At 42.7% G+C, this 24763-nt stretch overlaps 1 protein-coding gene across 1 annotated transcript in view; it reads right to left on the bottom strand.

Moving 5' to 3' along the window:
• Positions 1-24763, bottom strand: part of EIF3H (eukaryotic translation initiation factor 3 subunit H) — a 172457-nt gene that overhangs the window by 101855 nt on the left and 45839 nt on the right. Inside the window, exon 2 of the mRNA XM_075827987.1 lies at positions 23305-23461. Within this exon, the coding sequence (XP_075684102.1) occupies positions 23305-23461 (157 nt within the window). The remainder of the gene's footprint in view (positions 1-23304; positions 23462-24763) is intronic.

Raw genomic sequence — 24763 nt, 5'->3', positions numbered from 1 at the left:
TCCGTGTGTCATCAGTGTTTGCTGCGTGGCTGCGTGTTTTTCACACATATGCCATCCTTATGACACGCGGTTTTGAGGTTTAGAAAAAGAAATGAAGGAAGTGCTTTTATTTTTTCCGCCATTTCTTTATCTACTGTTGCACGAATCACACGCGACACACGGAACTGCTTCCGTGTACTGCACGTGATTTTCACGCACCCATTGACTTCAATGGGTGCGTGATGTGCGAAAAATGGCAAAGTATAGGACATGTCGTGAGTTTTACGCAGCGTGAAAATCACGGACTGTCTGAACGGCCCAACATAGGTCCGTGCGACGCGCGTGATTTTCAGGCGCATATCACAGATGTTAAACACGTTCGTGTGAATAAGGCTGGGTTCACACGACCATGTTACGTCCGTAATGTACGGAACGTATTTCGGCCGGAAGACCCGGACCGAACACACTGCAGGGAGCCGGGCTCCTAGCATCATAGTTATGTACGACGCTAGGAGTCCCTGCCTCGCTGCACGACAACTGTCCCGTACTGTAATCATGATTACAGTACGGGACAGTACGGGACAGTAGTGCCACGCAGAGGCAGGGACTCCTAGCGTCGTACATCACTATGATACTAGGAGCCCGGCTCCCTGCACTGTGTTCGGTCCGGGATTAGCGGCCGAAATACGTTCCGTACATTACGGACGTAACATGGTCGTGTGAACCCAGCCTAAGGGTATGTGCACGCGCTTACTAAAAGAGTCTGAAAGTACGGAGCGCTTTTCAAGGGAAAACAGCTTCTGATTTTCAGTCATTTAAGCAAACTCGTGTTTTTCGCTGCATTTTTGGAGCCGTTTTTCTACAGTCAATGAAAAACAGCTCCAAAAACGGCTCAAGAAGCGACATGCAGTTTTTTCTCGTGCGTTTAACGCAGCCGTTTTTCAAAACGGCCGCGTAAAAAAAATTCCCCATCGGAACAAAAAGCCGTTTTTCCCATTGAAATCAATGGGCAGATGTTTGGAGGCGTTCTGCTTCCGATTTTTCAGCCGTTTGCAGACCAAAAAATGGCCGAAAATAAGCAGTCTGAACATACCCTAATACTAAGGGTAGGTTCACACCGTTTCTTGCAGGCAGAAAATCTGACTCAAAATCCTGTTTGGCATTTTGAGGCAGATTTTGCTCTGCCTGCACGCCGTTTTTGCGGCATTTTTCGCCTGTGGCCATTGAGCGCCGATGGACAAAACCGCTGCGAAATACGCTTTCTCTGCCTCCCATTGAGGTCAATGGGTGGTCAGAGACGTAAACGCCCAAAGATAGCCCATGTCGCGAGACGGTTTTTCAGGTCGTGGGGAAAAACGCCTCTGCCTCCCATTGAAGGTTTCCGCGTCCAAAAACTCTAAACCAGTATTTGACACCCATAGCAACGAGTTCAGCTTTAATTTCTTAAACTGCGCTGGAAAATGAAAGCAGAGCTCCGATTGGCTGCTATGGGCTACAAATACAGTTTGATAGACGTGGCCATCTCTGGCACCTCTAATATATAGATGTAATACATGATGCCATAGGTCTTTCAGCGTCCTCAGTGTGCGACCGATGATTAGTACAAATGTTCATTATCGGCCATATCCGACTAGCTGTACGAGGAGCCTGATCTGTTGCTATGGGCAACTCCTCAGTATATACAACGAAACCTCTTTGGAGACAACCACCTAAAATTGCATTGAAAAATGTACTAGAAATCTAATCTAGATTAAGAGGTGGTCTTCTTAAAAGGGGTGTCCAGGGTTGAAAAAAACAAACGAAAGAAATAAAAAAAAAAACACACGACTGCTTTCATTAAAAAAACAAAGCCGCACCACACCTGAACATGGGTTGTTGTAGGCTGCAGTACCAGAAAACCAACGAACGCGCGGCGCCGTTTTTTGTGTTTTGTTTTTTTTACGGCCATGTTTTTCTTTACCCTGGATCACCTCTCAAAAGGGGTTCACTTTTAGAAGGTCCATTGTATGGTGGGCACCATCGAAAATAGTCAAATTATTTTTCAACATCTCGGCAGTGTCCATGATGAAACTCCACCTCATCAGGACCATCTCTGAAACGTGCGAAGGGAATTACATGCACTGGCTGAAGGACCTATTAGATTGAGCGATTATCGAATATTTGCATAATCATTCGAATGTAATCACGGTGTAAAAGAATACAATTCTCAAACAAAACAAAAAAAACAAAAAAAAAAAAAAAAAAAAAAAAAAATCGCTGGGCTTCTGTGGATCAGCCACGATAGAACCATTACCGTTCGGTGCCCGGAGGCAGCTGATCGGTGCAGGGTCCGGGTGTCGGACCTCCACTGATCATGTACTGATGACATTTCCAGTGGATAGGTCAGTTGTCCGGTAGTGGACAGACCCTTTAAGCGATGTTACGCACACATTACATAAAAACAAACCACAAGTATTAGGCATCCCCACGATGTGAGATAAAGTACAACATGTAACGCCGCATGCAGCTTCTTTGGGGAGCAAAACCTCCACTTTTCCTTTGCACCAGTTTTAAAATATATTTCCCCAATCTGTCCAAATTTTGTCATAATGGAGAATTTAAGTAGCTGGCCACGATCTGAAGTTTATTATACAAATTAAAGAGGCTCTGTCACCAGATTGTGCAACCCCTATCTGCTATTGCAGCAGATCGGCGCTGCAATGTAGATTACAGTAACGTTTTTATTTTTAAAAAACGAGCATTTTTGGCCAAGTTATGACCATTTTCGTATTTATGCAAATGAGGCTTGCAAAAGTACAACTGGGCGTGTTGAAAAGTAAAAGTCCAAGTGGGCGTGTATTATGTGCGTACATCGGGGCGTGTTTACTACTTTTACTAGCTGGGCTTTCTGATGAGAAGTATCATCCTCTTCTCTTCAGAACGCCCAGCTTCTGGCAGTGCAGATCTGTGACGTCACTCACAGGTCCTGCATCGTGTCGGCACCAGAGACTACAGTTGATTCTGCAGCAGCATCAGCATTTGCAGGTAAGTAGCTACATCGACTTACCTGCAAACACCGATGCTGCTGCAGAATCATCTGTAGCCTCTGGTGCCGACACGATGCAGGACCTGTGAGTGACGTCACAGATCTGCACTGCCAGAAGCTGGGCGTTCTGAAGAGAAGTGGATGATACTTCTCATCAGAACGCCCAGCTAGTAAAAGTAGTAAACACGCCCCGATGTACGCACATAATACACGCCCAGTTGTACTTTTACTTTTCAACACTCCCAGTTGGACTTTTGCAAGCCTCATTTGCATAAATACAAAAATGGTCATAACTTGGCCAAAAATGCTCGTTTTTTTTAAAATAAAAACGTTACTGTAATCTACATTGCAGCGCCTATCTGCTGCAATAGCAGATAGGGGCTGCAAAATCTGGTGACAGAGCCTCTTTAAAGTGGAATGTGTATGGACGATAACTAAGCGGGATCAGTTCAACATCCAAGAAAGCAACATAATAATTTTTTTGGGGTGCTAAGGTGACCAAAAAACAGCAATTTGGGGGTTTCCTTTTATTCTACAGTGTTCACCGAGCAGGTTAACCCCTTACCGACATGTCACGTACTGATACGCGGCAGCCGCTAAGGGGAAGTATGAGGCGGGCTCACGGGCTGAGCTCGCGCCATACACAGCGGGCGAGGGCTGTGTTACACAGCCGACAGCTCACTGCAACGGGCGGAATCAAAGATCACACCGAAAATGCAGCGGTTAATTGTGACCATGGCATTTAAATTGTTAGAATCAGGGGGCACCCCCTTAAACACTATCGCACCCCACCCCCGTGGCACGATCGGACATTTACAGTGGTCGTTATGGCAGCCTGGGGGCATAATAAAGGCCCCCAGGTCTGCCATCTTTGTACTCCTTTGCCTCCGGCAGGGCTTAAAGTGAGACTGTCAGAATCACAAAATACTGCAATACATTAGTATTGCAGTATATCATGCAAGCGATCGAATGATCGCTGCTTCAAGTCCACTAGGGGGACTAGTAAAAAATGTAAAAAAAAAAGTAAAAAATAAAAAAAACCCGTAAAGATTTATTTTAATTTTCAAAAAAAAAAAAAACATTAAAAAGTGGGGGGAAAAAAAACAAAAACATTTCCCCATTTTTTCTCTGAAGCCATGTTAAAAAAAAATAAATAGTATAAGTGGTATCTATCACAATATAGCATTATTTGACCCGCTCGGTCACCTTCGCTCTCCAAAAAAAAGGAATAAAAAGTGATCAAAAAGTCGCATTCACCCCAAAGTGGCATCGGTGAAACCTACAGCTCGCCCCGCAAAATTTAAGCCCTCACACCTCTGAATTGATGGGAAGAAAAAAAAAAAAGTTATGGCGCTCCGAATATGGCGACAACACAGAATAAGGTGAATATGTAGTTTTTACCGCCTGATGAACGCCGTAAAAACAAAAACACCCCCAAAAAAAAATGATGTAATCTTTGTTTTTTGCCTATTTCACCCCACAAATTTTTTTGTTTTTTTTCAGATTCCCAGTACATTGCGGTTGTGGCTCATACGGCTATGTCAACGAAGAAACAGAAAAGTTACGGCTTTCGGAAGGCGGGGAGGAAAAAGCAAAAATTAAAAAAACTCAAATTGGCTTGGTCTTTAAGGGGTTAAATAATATATTGTAATAGTTAGGACTTTTACGGACGTGGCGATAACATAAATGTAAATAATGTTATTTTGCTTTTGTTTGTTTTTTTTTAACATTACTTGACTGGAAAATATGCGAAAAGGTTGTTTTTTTTTGTACTTAAATTTAAAAAGAAAAAAAAAAAAAAAAACCTTCACTTTTTTTTTAGCTGTCCCCCTAGGGGTCTTGCTTGACCCAGCGATCGCTTGTGGTATACTGCAATATCACTGTATTGCAGTATACCGCTAGGGCTTCATAGGAGTACAAAGATAGCAGACCTTTAAAACGCCCCTAGGCTGCCATAACTATTGCCCCCCCCCCCTGCATTCACGTTGCGGGGGGGTCCGATAGCACATCAGAGGGGCCCTTTTTTTTTTTTTTACTTTTTTCACGCCTAAAATGCTGTGGTCGCTATTGACCGTGGCATTTATGTAGTTGAATGGGTGGAATCAAAGTGAACTTCAATACCGCCCGTTGCACTGGGGTGTCAGCTGTAACATACAGCAGACACCCGCTTGGTATGGAGCACGCGCAACTCGTGACATGTCGTCAAGGGTTTAAATGTGCACCATGTAATACTTTTTTTTCCCCTGTGGTGGCGATGCAGTAAAATGTAACACTTACTGCCAGGTTTCCACACAGATTACAGATGATTGCTAAGGGTCCAGGATACTTTGTGATCGGTTTATTGCCTAGGGATCCACCTAACAAGCAGGGACTGTCCAAAGTGGAGAACTGCTTTAAAACATGGTTTTCATGTCCCTCTGCCAAACTGCACCATGGTGCGCAGAAAACAGGGGGCCATCAGTATCAACCAAACTAATCTGTCACAGCATCATTCCTTCCATTGTGAACGGATGTAAACAGCCTGATGGATTGTATTTATGGGATTTGGATTAATCCGTAAATGCAGGCACAAAAAAGCAGCAGGCAACAGGTTCCAGACAATATAAATATATCTCGAATTAAATAGATTAAACCAAAAAGTTTTTATTACTAAAAATAGTTTTTTTTTATATTTGATTTTAATATATGGGCATATTTTAAAGAGGCTCTGTCACCAGATTTTGCAACCCCTATCTGCTATTGCAGCAGATCGGCGCTGCAATGTAGATTACAGTAACGTTTTTATTTTTTAAAAACGAGCATTTTTGGCCAAGTTATGACCATTTTTGTATTTATGCAAATGAGGCTTGCAAAAGTACAACTGGGCGTGTTGAAAAGTAAAAGTACAAGTGGGCGTGTATTATGTGCGTACATCGGGGCGTGTTTACTACTATTACTAGCTGGGCGTTGTGTATAGAAGTATCATCCACTTCTCTTCACAACGCCCAGCTTCTGGCAGATCACGCTGTGACGTCACTCACAGGTCCTGCATCGTGTCAGACGAGCGAGGACACATCGGCACCAGAGGCTACAGTTGATTCTGCAGCAGCATCGGCGTTTGCAGGTAAGTAGATGTAGCTACTTACCTGCAAATGCCGATGCTGCTGCAGAATCATCTGTAGCCTCTGGTGCCGACACGATGCAGGACCTGTGAGTGACGTCACAGATCTGCACTGCCAGAAGCTGGGCGTTCTGAAGAGAAGTGGATGATACTTCTCATCAGAACGCCCAGCTAGTAATAGTAGTAAACACGCCCCGATGTACGCACATAATACACGCCCACTTGGACTTTTACTTTTAAACACGCCCAGTTGTACTTTTGCAAGCCTCATTTGCATAAATACAAAAATGGTCATAACTTGGCCAAAAATGCTCGTTTTAAAAAAAATAAAAACGTTACTGTAATCTACATTGCAGCGCCTATCTGCTGCAATAGCAGATAGGGGTTGCAAAATCTGGTGACAGAGCCTCTTTAATTCGTTATTTTACTATGTGCTCTAACGTTCCTTTATTAACCATTTTGACTTCCTGTGGGCGCAGCCATCTTTATTAGTAGTCTATGTACAACACATACCCGGGTGCTATATGGCACACAGGGCATAGGAGACTAGGAACGGGAGCCGACTCCATCTCCTATGCTGGAGCCGTTCAAGATGTTCACAGCGACCCTGCAGAGGAGCATGGTTCTAGTGGGGGGGGGGCTGGTGCCATATTCTTTAAGATCAGAATGGGGCTGCCCAGTGGTAGGCAGTATGAAGACACCTCACCCCCTGGCTTGTAGCCAAAAAATGAGGGGTGTTGAGTGTTGTCACTAGTAGGGAGAGAGTAACTCACATTTACAGCAACTGAGTCAGGTTGTTTTGTGTGATTCACCTCGCTGTAATAATGGGAAGGGCTCCCTCAGGTGGCCAACATTGGAAAACATTAAAAATTATTAGTAATTTTTAATATTTCCTACCTTTGGGCTACACTCAGAGCGTGATGCACCCGTTTGGCATGTGTTATCACAGATCCCCTCATAGATTAGAGTCTATGGAGGGATGCTTGAAAACGCAAGAAAATAGGACACGTCCTATTTTTCCACGAACCCTTCACACGCTCCATTGAAACAGAGTGAACGGCCCCACTGAAGTACAGGTGTCTGTGTGATGGCCGTTGTTTTAAACGGCTGTCACATGGACGAGTTACACGCTCGTCTGAACGAGGCCTTAGTAGACAAAAATTTGAAAAAAATAAAAAAATAAAAAATAAATAAAAAGCATTCTAAAAAAAAAATTACGACACTCCCCTTAATCCAGCATCTGATTACCCGGAACGTGTTTCCATCACACAACTGCAAAATAGGAAATCTCGCAAGACTAGAAACAGAAGAATTAACACAGAGAACCAGTTAGGAAACTTCTCTGATTAAAAAGTTCTAGGAGTCACTTTCATGCTGAAGTTTTATTATTACCATTTCATCGACCCTTACGTTCAGTTTTAGATGCTTTTTTTTTTTCTTTGACTGTTCATGAAATGCAGAATATTTAATAACCCGGCACCTTTAGGGCATGTTCACACATGGTGGATACGCTGCCTAAACGTACACAGCGTACCTGCCCTGGACGCCGCAGGGAATCCCAGCAGAAAAAAACACACCAAATTGTGGTGCAGTTTTTTGGCAGGAATGTCCGCTACAGAAAAAAGCCTGTAAAGTGGAAAAAAAACACAAAAAACAAAAACACACCTATACTTAATTGTAGCCATGGCGACGCGTCCCTCTGACACCCTGCAGCCCGACCTTCTGTGATGATATTTGATCCCATGTGACCGCTGCAGCCTGTGATTGGCTGCAGCAGTCACATGGGATGAGACGTCATGCCCGGAGGCCAGGCGGAACGTAGGAGGAGAAATCTGGGTAAGTACGATTTTTTTTTCTATTTTTGTGTTGCGATCATTGTGGCAGAATCGCAGATTTTCCGCCGCAAAAATCGCAACATCTGTTATTTGTTGCGGGTTTTACCTCCCCATTGAATTCAATAGGGAAAAACCTGCAATAGAAAACCAGCGATTCCGCAGCATAAATTGACACGCTGTGGATTAAAAGAACCAGGTCAATTTCTGACCGCATTTTCAGCAAATTTTCGACATATTTGTTCAAATCTCATTCACTTTGCGGCTACTGTATTATGCTGCGGATTTTCCGCAATCAAATAAGTCGCATAAAATCCACAGTATTTAAGGCCGTGTTCACACATCGCGTAATGTTCCATTGATGCCGGATTAAAGGAATTTTACTGCATATATTAGTACTCCGTTAAATCGCTACACGTATTGTATGGGATGAGACTTTGCATCAGTATTGCAATCCTTTATCATTGGCATAAACGTGGTAAGAAGCAGATCGAGGCAGATTTGTCTTCTCCTGTTATCACTTGGGGCCTTGGTTTGCATCAGTTTTCCATCTAATAACAAGAACCCCCACCATGGTAGCGTCTCGTGTTCTGGATAGAGGCTACACATCCCCATACACAGGTGACACACGGTTTACAGGATGTTGCAGATGAGATGTATGCAGCAACACAACCGGCTTATGATGAATGAGCGGAGCGCAAAAACCCTGCCGAGACCATATTGTCAGCACATCAGATAATCCTCTCTGTGCTTCAAAGAAGACAGCGTAGAGACGCGCGGCCGGGCCCTACTGATAAAGCCCGCTTCTCCCTTGATGAGCGGGACCCCCAGCTCCTATAAACAGAACACAAGACCCTTAAATACTAGACTGGTGATCCGAGCAAGAGTTAATAAGTCACAAAAGGATATCGATATTCCCAGGTGTTCTGAAACCGGAGACCAGAAGATAACCGGAGGAGAAGCCACGTGATGAAGACGGAATATATTTAGTACATTGATGCTGCAATGTGGAGGGTTAATTAATTCTGCCGGGCAAGGAGCAGTAATTTGTAGCGTAGAGCGGCGTCATCTATGGAATCGGCTTCAGGTTTGGTATGTGCTTCACTAAGCAAACACTCTGCCCATTATAGCGGAGGTCTGCGACATATGATCAAACAAAGCAGATTCGTGTGACCCGAAAGAGTCCCTTCTCCTACTAACACTATTTGGACAGTAACGAGGCTCTCCACGGAAGCGCAGGGTGATCAGGGTTAATATTCATGGAAGTTATCTTAAAGTTTTGCAGGATCATTATGGAGGAAGGTGATGTAGGATGCAGTAAACTTGCCATCAGGAAAACAATAATAATAATAATAATAATAATTGCACCCCCCTCGCAGACTACTTTAGGACATGTTGTAATTTGTTTTTGCAAATGTTTGGCAACAGTGCCCTCTAGTGGCCACACTAAGATTGCATATTACGCTCATATGTATTGATTTATATAGTTCTGCCAGGCTAATTTTTAGGAAAACAGATTTTCCAATATTTACAACGCAAAACATCTGTATATTTTATATTTGATTTCAAAATACGGGAGACTGACATTATTGCTTGGATAAAAACATCTATTCATGTAAATATATATAGAGTGCGTGTGCGCATGTTCATTTTCAATTGTTCTTTACTTCATCTATGGGCAGACATGATGCCTGTACATGTCCAGCTGCACAAGGTCCCTAGGGGCAAAGTGGTCCCTTTGGCGTGCTTATGACTAGGACATGTCTCCACCAGGTATGGGCCACTGCACACAGATGACATCGCAGGAAACCTCTTTATGCATCTTGCTTAAGGCGGAGTAAAGAAACAAAGCGCCCCTTATCCCACCTGTCGCCTAATGTCACTTCACAACTAGGGGACGTGGAGAAGGTTCAATAAAAACAAGGACACTGCTGTCTGTTCCCGATTCTGACGTGATTTCCATCATTCCAGCAGTGCTTGCTTTTAGTGTACCTTTAACCCCTTCCCGCTCCTTGACGTACTATTACGTCATGGCAGCTGTATCGTTCGCGCTCCATGCCGTAATAGTACGTCTCGGGAGTAACGGCCGTTTCGGCCGTCCTCCCGACACATACAGGAGCTGTGACGCTGCTGTCTTGTTCAGCAGCAGTCACAGCTCCTACAGCGGGGACCGATCGCTGTGTCCCCGCTGATTAACCCCTTAAAAGCCGCGTTCTATAGAGATCGCGGCTTTTTAGGGGTTAAGCTGCCATCGCCGGCCTGCTACGCGATAGCGGCCGGCGATGGTGACTATGGCAACCGGACACCAAACAATGGCGTCCGGCGATGCCATAGACGGAAGCCTAGTGGGTCCTGACAACGTCAGGACCCACTATGCTTGCTGTCAGTGAGTAGCTGACAGTTCTAATACACTGCACTACGCATGTAGTGCAGTGTATTAGAATAGCGATCAGGGCCTCCTGCCCTCAAGTCCCCTAGTGGGACAAAGTAATAAAGTAAAAAAAAAGTTAAAAAAAGTTGTGTAAAAATAAGAAAATAAAAGATTTAAAAGTATTAAAAGTAAAAATCCCCCTTTTTCCCTTATCAGTCCTTTATTATTAATAAAAATATATAAACAAACAAATAAACTATACATAATTGGTATCGCCGCGTCCGTAACGACCTGAACTACAAAATTATTTCATTATTTATCCCGCACGGTGAACGCCGTAAAAAAAATAAATAATAAACCGAACCACAATCACAATTCTTTGGTCACTTCACCTCCCAAAAAATGGAATAAAAAGAGATCAAAAAGTCGCATGTACCGAAAAATGGTACTGATCGAAACTACAGTTCGTTACGCAAAAAATAAGTCCTCGCACGGCTTTATTGATTGAAAAATAAAAACGTTATGGCTCTTAGAATAAGGTGACACAAAAAGTGAATGATTGTTTACAAAACGTATTTTATTGTGCAAACGCCATAAGACATAAAAAAAAACTATAAACATCTGGTATCGCCGTAATCGTATCGCCCCGCAGAATAAAGTGAATATGTTATTTATAGCGCACGGTGAACGCTGTAAAAAAAAAACGAAAAAAAAAACAATCGTACAATTGCTGTTTTTTAGTCACCACGCCACCTAAAAATAGAATAAAAACTGATCAAAAAGCCGCATGCACCCCAAGAAAACTACAATGGATTCCTCAAGGGGTCTAGTTTCCAAATTGGGGTCACTTTTGGGGGGTTCCCAATGTTTTGGCACCACAAGACCTCTTCAAACCGGACATGGTGCCTAATAAAAAAGATGCTTCAAAATCCACTAGGTGCTCCTTTGCTTCGGAGGCCGCTCCTTCAGTCCATTACCGCCCGAGGGCCACATGTGGGATATTTCTCTAAACTGCAGAATCTGGGCAATAAGTATTAAGTTGCGTTTCTCTGATAAATCCTTTTGTGTTATAAAAAAAATGGTATAAAGAGGATTTTCTGACAAAAAAAAAAATGTAAATGTCACCTCTACTTTGCTCTAAATTCCTGTGAAACACCTAAAGGGTTCATAAACTTTCTAAATGCTGTTGTGGATACTTTGAGGGGTCTAGTTTCTAAAATGGGGTGTTTGATAGGGGTTTCTAATATATGGGCCCCTCAAAGCAACTTCAGAACTGAACTGGAACCTAAAAAAATAAATAAATGAGGCAATACTTCGCTTCTTACATTATACTGATAATGAGCCGTGCCCACCCCGAGATGACCCCAGTTTTGACCGTTTGTATAAACGGAGACCCCTATTAGACCGTTCCAGTGCCCGGTTTTCCCCAGCATACACCCCTGAGAAGTGTATTTCTATTGATGAGTCCCTGGTACATTTTAAAGGGAGGGTTCAATTCCGCCAGTACCTGCCGGGTAAGAGGGCAAGGTATGGCGTGAAGATGTATAAGCTGCGAGAGTGCATCAGGGTATACCTACAGGTTTAGGATATATGAAAGAAAGGCCACCCCCAAACCAGACTGCATCCTGGACTACAATAGGTACATGGGAGGGATGGACTTGTAAGATCAAGCCCTGAAGCCCTACAGCGCCATGCGGTGTGGTATAAGAAGCTGGCCGGGCACATCATACAGATGGCATTGTACAATGCGTACATGCTACGTCGATGTGCAGGCCAGACGGGAACTTTCCTGGAATTTCAAGAGGTGTTTATCAAGAACCTAATCTTTAGGGACCAAGAAAAGGGGGGCACCCAGTACTTCTAGAAGCGAGCCCACACGCATCGTACCAGGGCAACACTTTCCAGGAGAAGTTCCCCAAACTGGCAAGAACGGAAAAAGTCAAAAAAGAGGTGCAAAGTCTGCTATAAGAGGGTGATAAGGGATGACACAATATATCAATGTGACACGTGTCCCGAATAACCAGAGCTCTGTATGAAAGTGTTTTAAAATTTATCATACATCCCTTGGTTTATAATTTACCCCAATTTTACTTACCCTGATGCACTCCACACAGCTTATCCCCCCTCGTCTTTCCCCTCTGGGCCCTGCTGTGTGTCCAGGCAGCTGATAACAGCCACATGTAGGGTATTGCCATATCCGGGAGAACCCACATTACAGTTTATGGGGTGTAGGTCTCCGGTCAAAATGCTCACTACACATGTAGATGAATGCCTTAAGGGTGTAGTTTTTAAAACGGGGTCACTTCTTGGGGGTTTCAACTGTTCTGGTACCTCAGGGGCTTCTGCATACATGACTTCGCACTAGAAAATCCCCAGTAGGCCAAATGGTGGTCCTTTCCTTCTGAGCCCTCCCATGGGCCCAAATGGCAGTTTATCACAACAAATGGGGTATTGCGGCCCTCAGAACAAATTGCGCAACAGAATGGGGTATTTTGTTTCTTGTGAAAATAAGAAATTTTCAGCCAAAACTACATATTATTTGAAAAAAATAATTTTGTTTTCATTCCCAGCCCAATTCAAATAAGTTCTGTGAAAAAACTATGGGGTCAAAATGGTCACAACACCCATAAATGAAGTCCTTGAGGGGTGTAGTTTCCAAAATGGGGTCATTTGTGGTTGGTTTCTATTGCTTTGATACCTCTGGGGCTCTGCAAATGCGACATGGCACCCGAAAACCAATCCAGCAAAATCTGGACTCCAAAGAACACACAGCGCTCCTTTCCTTCTGAGCCCTCCCATGGGCCCAAACGGCAGTTTATCACCACAAATGGGGTATTGCCGCACTCAGGACAAATTGGGCAACAGAATGGAGTATTTTATTTCTTGTGAAAATAAGAATTTTTGAGCTAAAATGACATATTGGAAAAAATATATTTTTTTTTAATTCCCAGCCCAATTCAAATTAGTTCTGTGAAGAAACTATGGAGTCTAAATGGTCACATTACCCATAAATGAATTCCTTGAGGGGTGTAGTTTCCAAAATGGGGTCACTTCTGGTGGGTTTCCATTGCTTTGATACCTCTGGGGCTCTGCAAATGCGACATGGCACCCGAAAACCAAACCAGCAAAATCTGTACTCCAAAGAACACACAGCGCTCCTTCCCTTCTGAGGCCTCCCATGGGCCCAAACGGCAGTTTATTGCCACAAATGGGGTATTGATGCACTCAGGAGAAATTGGGCAACAAAATTGAGTATTTTGTTCCCTGTGAAAATAAGAAAATTTGGTAAAAAATTACATCTTATTGGAAAAAATGTCATTTTTTTAATGTCACAGCCCAATTGAAATAGGTGCTGTGAAAAAACTGTGTGGTCAAAATGCTAACAACAACCATAAATGAATTCCTTGAGGGGTGTAGTTTCCAAAATGGGGTCACTTTTGGTGGGTTTCCATTGCTTTGATACCTCTGAGGCTCTGCAAATGCGACATGGCACCCGAAAACCAATCCAACAAAATCTGGACTCCAACAAACATATAGCGCTCCTTTCCTTCTGAGCCCTCCCATGGGCCCAAACGGCAGTTTATCACCACAAATGGGGTATTGCCACACTAAGGACAAATTGGGCAACAAAATGGGGTATTTTGTTCCTTGTGAAAATAAGAAATTTTGATCACAAATGACATTTTATTGGAAAAAATGACATTTTTTTCATTTCAGAGCCCAATTCAAATACGTGCTGTGAAAAAACTGTGCGGTCAAAATGGTAACAACAACCCTAAATGAATTCCTTGAGGGGTGTAGTTTCCAAAATGGGGTCACTATTGGGGGATTCCTACTGTTTTGACACCTCAACACCTCTTCAAACCTGGCATGCTGCCTAAAATATATTCTAATAAAAAAAGAGGACTCAAAATCCACTAGGTGCTTCTTTGCTTCTAGGGCTTGTGTTTTAGTCCACGAGCGCAGTAGGGCCACATGTGGGACATTTCTAAAAACTGCAGAATCTGGACAATACATATTTAGTAGTGTTTCTCTGGTAAAACCTTCTGTGTTACAGAAAAAAAAATGAATAAAATTGAAATTCAGCAAGAAAAATGAAATTTGCAAATTTCACCTCCACTTTGCTTTAATTCCTGTGAAATGCCTGAAGGCTTAAAAAACTTTCTAACTGCTGTTTTGAATACTTTGAGGGCTCTAGTTTTTAAAATGGGGTGTTTTATCAGGGTTTCTAATACATAGGCCCCTCAAAGCCACTTCAGAACTCAAGAGATACCTTAACCCCTTAAGGACGCAGCCTAGTTTGGGCCTTAAGGCTCAGAGCCCATTTTTCAAATCTGACATATTTCACTTTATGTGGTAATAACGTCGCAATGCTTAAACCTATCTAAGCGATTCTGAGATTGTTTTCTCGTGACACTTTGGGCTTCATGTTCGTGGTAAAATTTGGTCGATATATTCAGTCTTTATTTGTGAAAAATTGCAAAATTTAGAGAAAATTTACAAAAAATAGCATTTTTCAGAATTTAAATGCATCTGCTTGAAAAACAGACGGTTATACCACCCAAAATACTTACTAGTTCACACTTCCCATATGTCTACTTTAGATTGGCATCGTTTTTTGAACATTCTTTTATTTTTCTTGGACGTTACAAGGCTTAGAACATAAACAGCAATTTCTCATATTCTTAAGAAAATTTCAAAAGCCTTTTTTTGAAGATGCCAGTTCAGTTCTGAAGTGGATTTGAGGGGCCTATGTATTAGAAACCCCCATAAAACACCCCATTTTAAAAACTAGACCCCTCAAAGTATTCAAAACAGCATATAGAAAGTTTTTTAACCCTTCAGGCATTTCACAGGAATTAAAGCAAAGTGGAAATGAAATTTGCAAATTTCATTTTTTCTGCTGAATTTCAATTTTATTCAATTTTTTTTTAGTAACACAGAAGGTTTTACCAGAGAAATACTACTAAATATGTATTGTCCAGATTCTGCAGTTTTTAGAAATGTCCCACATGTGCCTCTAGTGCGCTCGTGGACTAAAACACAAGCCCTAGAAGCAAAGAAGCACCTAGTGCATTTTGAGGCCTCTTTTTTATTAGAATATATTTTAGGCAGCATGCAAGGTTTGAAGAGGTGTTGAGGTATCAAAACAATGGAAACCCACCAGAACTGACCCCATTTTGGAAATTACACCCCTCAAGGAATTCATTTATGGTTTTTGTTATCATTTTGACCGCACAGTTTTTTCACAGCACCTATTTGAATTGGGCTGTGAAATGCAAAAAATGATATTTTTTCCAATAAAATTTCATTTTTGATCACATTTTCTTATTTTCACAGGGAACAAAATACCCCATTTTGTTGCCCAATTTGTCCTTAGTGCGGCAATACACCATTTGTGGTGATAAACTGCCGTTTGGGCCCATGGGAGGGCTCAGACGGAAAGGAGCGCTATGTGTTTGTTGGAGTCCAGATTTTGCTGGATTGGTTTTCGGGTGCCATGTCGCATTTGCAGAGGCCTAGAGGTATCAAAACAATGGAAACCCACCAGAAATGACCCCATTTTGGAAACTACACCCCTCAAGGAATTCATTTATGGTTTTTGTTATCATTTTGACCGCACAGTTTTTTCACAGCACCTATTTGAATTGGGCTGTGAAATGAAAAAAATGATATTTTTTCCAATAAGATGTCATTTTTGATCAAAATTTCTTATTTTCACAAGGCACAACATACCCCATTTTGTTGCCCAATTTGTCCTTAGTGCGGCAATACCCCATTTGTGGTGATAAACTGCCGTTTGGGCCCATGGGAGGGCTCAGAAGAAAAGGACCACCATTTGGCCTACTGGAGCTTTTCTGGTGCTAAGTCATGTATGCAGAAGCCCCTGAGGTACCAGTACAGTTGAAACCCCCGATAAGTGACCCCATTTTAAAAACTACACCCCTTAAGACATTCATCTAGAGGTGTAGTGAGCATTTTGACCCCACAGGTACTGTGTAAAAGATAATGCGCAGCAGATGGTGCAGTGTGAGATTTGCAATTTAATATATATATATGCCATTTCAGTGTCCAATATAGTGTGCCCAGCATGCGCCACCGGAGATATACACCCCTTAAATTGTAATGTGGGTTCTCCTGGGTACGGCAATACCCTACATGTGGCTGTTATCAGCTGCCTGGGCATACGGCAGGGCTCAGAAGGGAAAGATGAGGGGGGGTAAGCTGTGCGGAGTGCATCAGGGTAAATTAAAAATCAAGGGATGTATGATACATTTTAAAACAATCTTTTATACAGAGCCCTGGTTTTTCGGGACACGTTTCACATTGGTATATAGTGTTCTTCCTTATCCCCCTCTTATAGCAGACTCTGCACCTCTTTTGACTCTTTCCCTTTCCACCGGTTTGGGGAACTTCTCCTGGAAAGTGTTGCCCTGGTACGATGCGTGTGGCCTCGCTTCCAGAAGTACTGGGTACCCCCCCTTCCTGGTCCCTAAAGATTAGATCTTGAAATTCCAGGAAAGTTCCCCTCTGTCCTGCACATCGACGTAGCACGTACGCATTGTACAAAGCCATCTGTATGATGTGCCCGGCCAGCTTCTTATACCACACCGCATGGCGCTGTAGGGCTTCAGGACTTGATTTGACAAGTCCATCCCTCCCATGTACCTATTGTAGTCCAGGATGCAGTCTGGTTTGGGGGTGGCCTTTCCTTCATATATCCTAAATCTGTAGGTATACCCTGATGCACTCTCGCACAGCTTATACATCTTCACGCCATACCTTGCCCTCTTACCTGGCAGGTACTGGCGGAATTGAACCCTCCCTTTAAAATGTACCAGGGACTCATCAATAGAAAAACACTTCTCGTGGGTGTATGCTTGGGAAAACCGGGCACTGAAACGGTCTAATAGGGGTCTCCGTTTATACAAATGGTCAAAACTGGGGTCATCTCGGGGTGGGCACGGCTCATTATCAGTATAATGTAAGAAGCGAAGTATTGCCTCATTTATTTATTTTTTTAGGTTCCAGTTCATTTCTGAAGTTGCTTTGAGGGGCCCATATATTAGAAACCCCTATCAAACACCCCATTTTAGAAACTAGACCCCTCAAAGTATTCACAACAGCATTTAGAAAGTTTATGAACCCTTTAGGTGTTTCACAGAAATTTTGAGCAAAGTAGAGGTGAAATTTACTCTTTTTATACCATTTTTTTTATAACACAAAAGGATTTATCAGTGAAACGCAACTTAATACGTATTGCCCAGATTCTGCAGTTTTGAGAAATATCCCACATGTGGCCCTCGTGCGGTAATGGACTGAAGTACCGGCCTCCGAAGCAAAGGAGCACCTAGTGGATTTTGAGCCCTCTTTTTTATTAGGCACCATGTCCGGTTTGAAGAGGTCTTGTGGTGCCAAAACATTGGAAACCCCCCCCAAAAGTGACCCCAATTTGGAAACTAGACCCCTTGAGGAATCCATTGTAGTTTTCTTGGGGTGCATGCGACTTTTTGATCAGTTTTTATTCTATTTTTAGGTGGCGTGGTGACTAAAAAACAGCAATTCTACTATTGTTTTTGTATACTTTTTTTTTTACAGCGTTCACCGTGCGCTATAAATGACATATTCACTTTATTCTGCGGGGCGATACGATTACGGCGATACCAGATGTTTATAGTTTTTTTTATGTCTTATGGCGTTTGCACAATAAAATACGTTTTGTAAACAATCATTCACTTTTTGTGTTACCTTATTCTAAGAGCCATAACGTTTTTATTTTTCAATCAATAAAGCCGTGCGAGGACTTATTTTTTGCGTAACGAACTGTAGTTTCGATCAGGACCATTTTTCGGTACATGCGACTTTTTGATCTCTTTTTATTCCATTTTTTGGGAGGTGAAGTGACCAAACAATTGTGATTCTGGGACGGTTTATTAATATTTTTTTTTACGTCGTTCACCGTGCGGGATAAATAACAAAATAATTTTGTAGTTCAGGCCGTTACGGACGCGGCGATACCAATTATGTATAGTTTATTTGTTTGTTTATATATTTTTATTAATAATAAATGACTGATAAGGGAAAAAGTGGGACTTTTACTTTTATTACTTTTAAAACTTTTATTTTCTTATTTTTACACATCTTTTTTTAACTTTTTTTTTACTTTATTACTTTGTCCCACTAGGGGACTTGAGGGCAGGAGGCCCTGATCGCTATTCTAATACACTGCACTACATGCGTAGTGCAGTGTATTAGAGCTGTCAGCTACTCACTGACAGCAAGCATAGTGGGTCCTGACGTTGTCAGGACCCACTAGGCTTCCGTCTATGGCATAGCCGGACGCCATTGTTTGGTGTCCGGTTGCCATAGTCACCATTGCCGGCCGCTATCGTGTAGCAGGCCGGCGATGGCGGATTAACCCCTAAGAAGCCGCGATCGCTATTGAACGCGGCTTCTGAGGGGTTAATCGGCGGGGGAGCTCCGCGATCGGTCCCGGCACATTGAGCAGTGATAGTCTGCTGTCGGAAACAGCAGCTATCACAGCTCATGAACGCGCCCCGCGCGAACGGCGCCGTGTTTACTCCATGACCTACTATTAGGTCACTGAGCGCGAACGCTACAGTTAGCATGACCTAATAGTAGGTCATGGAGCGTTAAGGGGTTAAAAAAAATGCTTTTGAAATTTTCTTAAAAATATGAGAAATTGCTGTTTATGTTCTAAGCCTTGTAACGTCCAAGAAAAATAAAAAAATGTTCAAAAAACGATGCCAATCTAAAGTAGACATATGGGAAATGTGAACTAGTAACTATTTTGGGTGGTATAACTGTCTGTTTTACAAGCAGATGCATTTAAATTCTGAAAAATGCAATTTTTTCAAAATGTTCTCTACATTTTGCAATTTTTCACCAATAAACACTGAATATATCGACCAAATTTTACCACGAACATGAAGCCCAATGTGTCACGAGAAAACAATCTCAGAATCGCTTGGGTAGGTTTAAGCATTCCGACGTTATTACCACATAAAGTGAAATATGTCAGATTTGAAAAATGGGCTCTGAGCCTTAAGGCCAAAACTAGGCTGCGTCCTTAAGGGGTTAAACGATGTGCAATTTAAAAAATTCCACCAAACACCACTTTTTGTTCCTGTTTATCAGTCAAATCTGTTAGAAGATGGGGGGTCAACCCCAACTATCCTTCTCAAAAAGCCCCTCTGGCTGTAACGCAATGGTTTGAAGCAGGAGCCCTCCCCCACTGCTCTGTCTGCAATGGAACACTAAGGCTTAAATTGTCCATCTATCTTCCGGCCTGATCGGGTGTGCAGAGGCGCACGGTACACGCTGGGTAACATAGTTCACAATGCGCAGAGGGTCCCCCGAACTGATCCTATTAATTTGAATAGGACCCATGTAGAAGACTTAACTCGGCAACTGTACTGCCCAAAATATATGCACCCTGCTCCTCTCCACAGCCAATGTCGGATTGGGTGAGATAATGGAGTTGGGGGACACCAAGTTAAAGGAAGGGTGAAGGCTATGGTGAAAAGAGTAGTTGGATACCATCGGAAGAAATTAAAGCTACAAAATGAAGAAAAGTGATGACAGTCAGCTCTTATCGCATTGCGTGAGGGTTAAGTAAAATGGCAGTGCAAATAAGACTGAAAAGAATGTTCTTAGGATTTTTTCACTCTGAATTTACTGCTTTTTTCTGTTTCCTCAAGACGAGACGGACGATCAGCTCATTGAGGGATCAGTTTAGAGCTGCCCATAGAAGTTTACAGAGAGGGGAGGGGGGGTGAGAAGGAGAACAGGAGCAGAGAGAGAGGCAGACACACACACACGCTGCAGCAGCTTCTAGTAAGAGTTACAGCTCACTCCAGTGACAGGAGTCTCAGCTACGCTGCTCATTACTGCTGTATAATCTTCTCCATGCTGCTGCTGTTTCTATATGTGAGATAGGAGAGAGGTATTCTCTTCTTCCCTATGTGCTGTGTATAGAAGACATGATCTGTTAGGCTCCGCCCACTTGTTTAGAGACAACTTCGAATTGAGCCTGCAGGGGGAAAACTGCTAAATAATGCAGAATACAAGTAATAGATTGGCCAGAAATAGCATTATTCCTCATGTACACACGACTGCTTATTCTGAAAAGTTAACTGAAAGGTTAGACATGCTTTAAAATGACGCTACAGGTAAAAAGCAGGATTTCAGATTTTGCCATAACCGGAGGCATCCAACCACATCCCTAGTGTTGCATATATGTGTTTCCCACCTATCAGGAGATCCGCGGGTGTCTTCTCACAGGGCGCCACTGCCTGCAATGCTCTGGCTCCAGTTGTCAAAACCCGTCCAGGAACCTGTATGTTATATAAATCACAGCTTATGCAAAGAAAAAAAAGTGTGCGATACAGGTTCCTGAACAGATCATGACAATCACGTGCGTGCAAATAGGCTGCAGATAACGCAGGTGACACTTTGGAGGTAAAGCGGGCATCCTCAAATAACTCGTCAAACTTTGTCGGTCTCCAAGCACGATTTCAACAATCTCAATTCCTCAGTGAGAGCACATTACCTCTGATCTGCACCTTAGAGCCTAATACATACATAAATAAAACGTACACATTGCACGTCAGACACATTCTGCTCCACCTGCTGGAGAAGCCTGTCATTACACATGAACCTCCAGACAGAAGGCAGTTTGCGCCATTGATCCATGTAGAACGCACAAAAATTCTGACACCAAAAAGAGCAAATATTACATGGAGAAAACAAACTGATCAAATACAAGCACGCTGAAACTTTCAGCAACGCGGAATCTAAGGCCGTAAAAAGCGGGATGCCCTCTAGATCTTCGGCGCAGATAAAGTCAGCCAGGCAATACTGTAAACCACTTAAAATGTTTAATCCATTCATCAAAAACAAAGACTGTTTGCAGGAGGAGAAAAGGCTGTTTATCATTCTGTCACATCACACGGCGCAGCATGTACTGCAGTTTGCTCGAGGTAAATTGATTTACTCTGGTTAAATCCCGAGCAGAAGAATTTTATTTTTTTTCTCAAATCCGATTTTTATCATTGTCTCCTTGGCGGCATTATTAACCCACAGAGTTTCCACGATCAGGACTAAAAAAGGGCTTCCTTATGTGACGCACGACAGACATTGGCCATGGCAACCAATCTCTACCCAACGTAACGGAGGGGGCAACGACCCGAAGGAAGACCATTCATTACGGGACGTCTGATATAGAACGGCGACGTGTCAGGACAGCAAAAGGAAATTTGTAAGAGGGCCCCCCCCCCCACATTAAAAACTCTGGAGCCTTTTGGAAACCTCTAGCGCCATGACCCTGACTTAACTGCTACCTCGGCACCCTGTGGGAGGGGATACAGAGAAGCAAATCATGTCCTACGTTGTACGACTGTTCAAAGGCAGCTCCACATTGGAAGGAACTGCAAGTTACTGGTCGATTCATAATCTGCTGTATGAATGGGTCGGGGTGGTATCTACACACGAACCTTCCGTTTAGAGAATACATGGGGCCCACTAAACGCAGACTTCAATGTAGACCACGCACCTTCCCAATATATCGACATTTGTGGGTAAGGGCCCCCCTCTTTAGGTCATCTCCATATTTTTATTACTACACACTTAAAATGGTAGAAAAAGGAGGGGTGTACGCGGTTCCAGTGGTGCTCCCTTTCTTCTGGAGACACCAAATTTTAACATGCGGATTTTGAAACCGATTCGGTCACAGATTTCACTGTATGTATTGCAGAGTGAAATCCGTGATGAAAATCGGAATGGATTTTATGCGCTACATGTGGGTCGTTTTTGAAACCCCATCCACACGTATTGTGCTGTAAATTGCGGCAGATTTTTAGAATGCAGAATCCTCACCGAAAATCTGCAGCAAATTCCACAGCATCTGAATTCACCCTTGAAGGCTATGAACACCTTTGAGGGCATTTTTTTTTCTTTTTAAATAGTTTAGTCAGCGTGTTTAGTGCAATGTTGTAATTAGTTTTTATGAAAAAAAAAATAGTTTTCCTTTTGGAGATCTGGCCGTTATGTATTCTCTATGCAGAACAGCTGTATCGCTCGTTTCACACTGAACCAGTCAGTCCCGCGGACCAGTTATGAACTTTGATGCGATTGTCTACAGGAGGACCCGCCGACACCGAACCTGCCCGGTCCGCGGGACTGACGGATTCAGTGTAAAACGAGTGATAGAGCTGTTCTGCATAGAGTATACAGAACAGCTGTATCTCCAAAAGTAAAAAAAATATTTTTTTTAGTAAAGAATAATTATAAAATTACATGCCCCCAAAAAGTGTACACAGCCTTTAAGCTACATGCACACGTAGAATTTTAGGAAAGCCTGCAGATAAACAAAGGTGAGATCCGCGCTTCATATTGGGGGGGGGGGGGGCTATGCATTTTTAGTGTGGGTTTAACATTTTGACTCGGAAACCGGTGCGGTTTTTATGCATTTAATAAACTCGTCATATACAATTCTGATTAAGATCCGCAACGCAGGTCAATTTACACGCGGAAAAAAAATCTGCAACGTGTTGTTGGGATTACGTGCAGTCGTATTTACCTTGCTGGTACTGTATTATGCTGCGGGAGTAACCCGCACGTAATACACATCGTGTGCATGTGGCCTTATAGTCCTCTAGAGCAGGGGCAGCTCTCTGCTTCCGCTGATGGGGGGGGGGGGTAAGGTCAAGGGTTGTTTTAATAGGACAACCCCTGAAAATGAGCATCTGTAAAAACTACTCAACCAGGACTTGCCGGAAGACAAGTATCATTTGCAAAGCAAAAAAAAAAGTCTCAAAAGGATAGCGCTACAATTGTAATATTTCCTACACAGTTACCAGATTGCTGATTAAAAGACGACGCGGTCAACGCAGCGCCATAGATTCAGAACGGTACAAAAGCGTGTGTTACATACAACTACGGAAGATCAAACAAAATAGAAATCATTTTTTAATACCTTCATCAAAGTCCACATCCTCTTCATTGTGTTGTGGGAACGGAAAACAATTTGTTATTTCGAGACGATCTTCTACAACGAGGCCCAGGAGCACTCCCTGCACCACTTCACTTCCATGTCCCTCCTCCTGATAGTGCTTAATGATCTTCAGCACCACCTACAGGGAGAAAGAAGATGAAGCGTTCACCAACATTGTTATTTAGAATTTGAAGGCAGCTCTGCATTTCATCATGTCCTCCCACTAAACAGTCAATTGACCATTCTAGTGAATTTACTGCCCGGATTACAAAGACAAAATGTACCATGCCAAAAATACAACCAATGGCACCGACCGATATGCCAATCCTCCCAATAATGAGCTCTATGCCATGTGGTTATGAACACCCTCCGCATAGTTAACGGTGGTCCGCCATGGATGAGTAAATGTAAAAATTGAAATCCACCTCAATACCCTCTTAAAGTTCAAGTTGATCCGTTTGAGGTAGGAGTCCAAGCTGCCGGGGACCCCGAGGAGAGGATAGAAGCAGCTTTCGCTGCTTCTGTCTTCTCTGATGACTTGTACACAGCGCTCAATGAACGCTGTGTATAGGAATAGAGACAGCGGCTGCGCCGCTCTCTCTATTCCTCCCGGTGTTCATGTGACTGGTCACATGATCGCCGGGTGCCGTTAGTGGCAGACCCAGCAAAGCCCTATAAGTGACAATCGTCACTGAGAGGGCTGGTTTACCCTGCTGTGCAGCCCCAGTTACAGTGGAAAAACATGGTGTAAAAGAGGAAAAAAAATATATATAAAGTTCCCCAAAGCTCTTTTATTACCATAGTAATAAAAAAAATAGTGAAGTGCAAAAAAAAACACAAAATGAATAATAAACACACAAAATACCCACCCCAAAAAAAAACAGCCGTCCCCCCCGCCAATCATTGTTGTAACGCTAGCGCTGACCCAATTACCCTAATAAACACATGTAATATATTAAAATTTACAGTAGACAATGACGATCACAAATAAAAGGACTATTTTAGGGTAAATCTATATTATTACCAAAAATAAATAGCTGAAACGTAAAAAAGCTTATTTTTTTTTACTATTATTTTCAAACTTTAAGAATAAAAATGCTAAAGAAGCAAAAAGGATGTGTATAAAAACGATAAAAAAACGAAACCTGCATTGTCTACGGAAAAAAACATCGCAAAAATCACGTCGTTAGCCCAACAAATAAAAAAGTTATAGCCATTTAACTAACACGTGCTAAAAATGGCTAAACGGTGTCTGGTCCTGAAGGCGCAAAATTAATATATATATAATTTCGTTATTTCATGCTGGTTATTTAAATGAACGGCGATCCAAGTAATGCCCTAAGAGTGAGACAAAGCCATTAAAACCAGTAGGCCCGGAGCGGATGTTAGAAATGAGGAGGAGTAGCTGGTTTTGCCATTCAAATGTCAGGAAAAGGTGGGC

The sequence above is a fragment of the Rhinoderma darwinii genome, chromosome 5 (assembly GCF_050947455.1).
Source record: "Rhinoderma darwinii isolate aRhiDar2 chromosome 5, aRhiDar2.hap1, whole genome shotgun sequence".
Classification (NCBI taxonomy): domain Eukaryota; kingdom Metazoa; phylum Chordata; class Amphibia; order Anura; family Rhinodermatidae; genus Rhinoderma; species Rhinoderma darwinii.
Note: the sequence above shows the minus strand (reverse complement) of the source record. Positions and strands in the feature narration are given on the sequence as shown.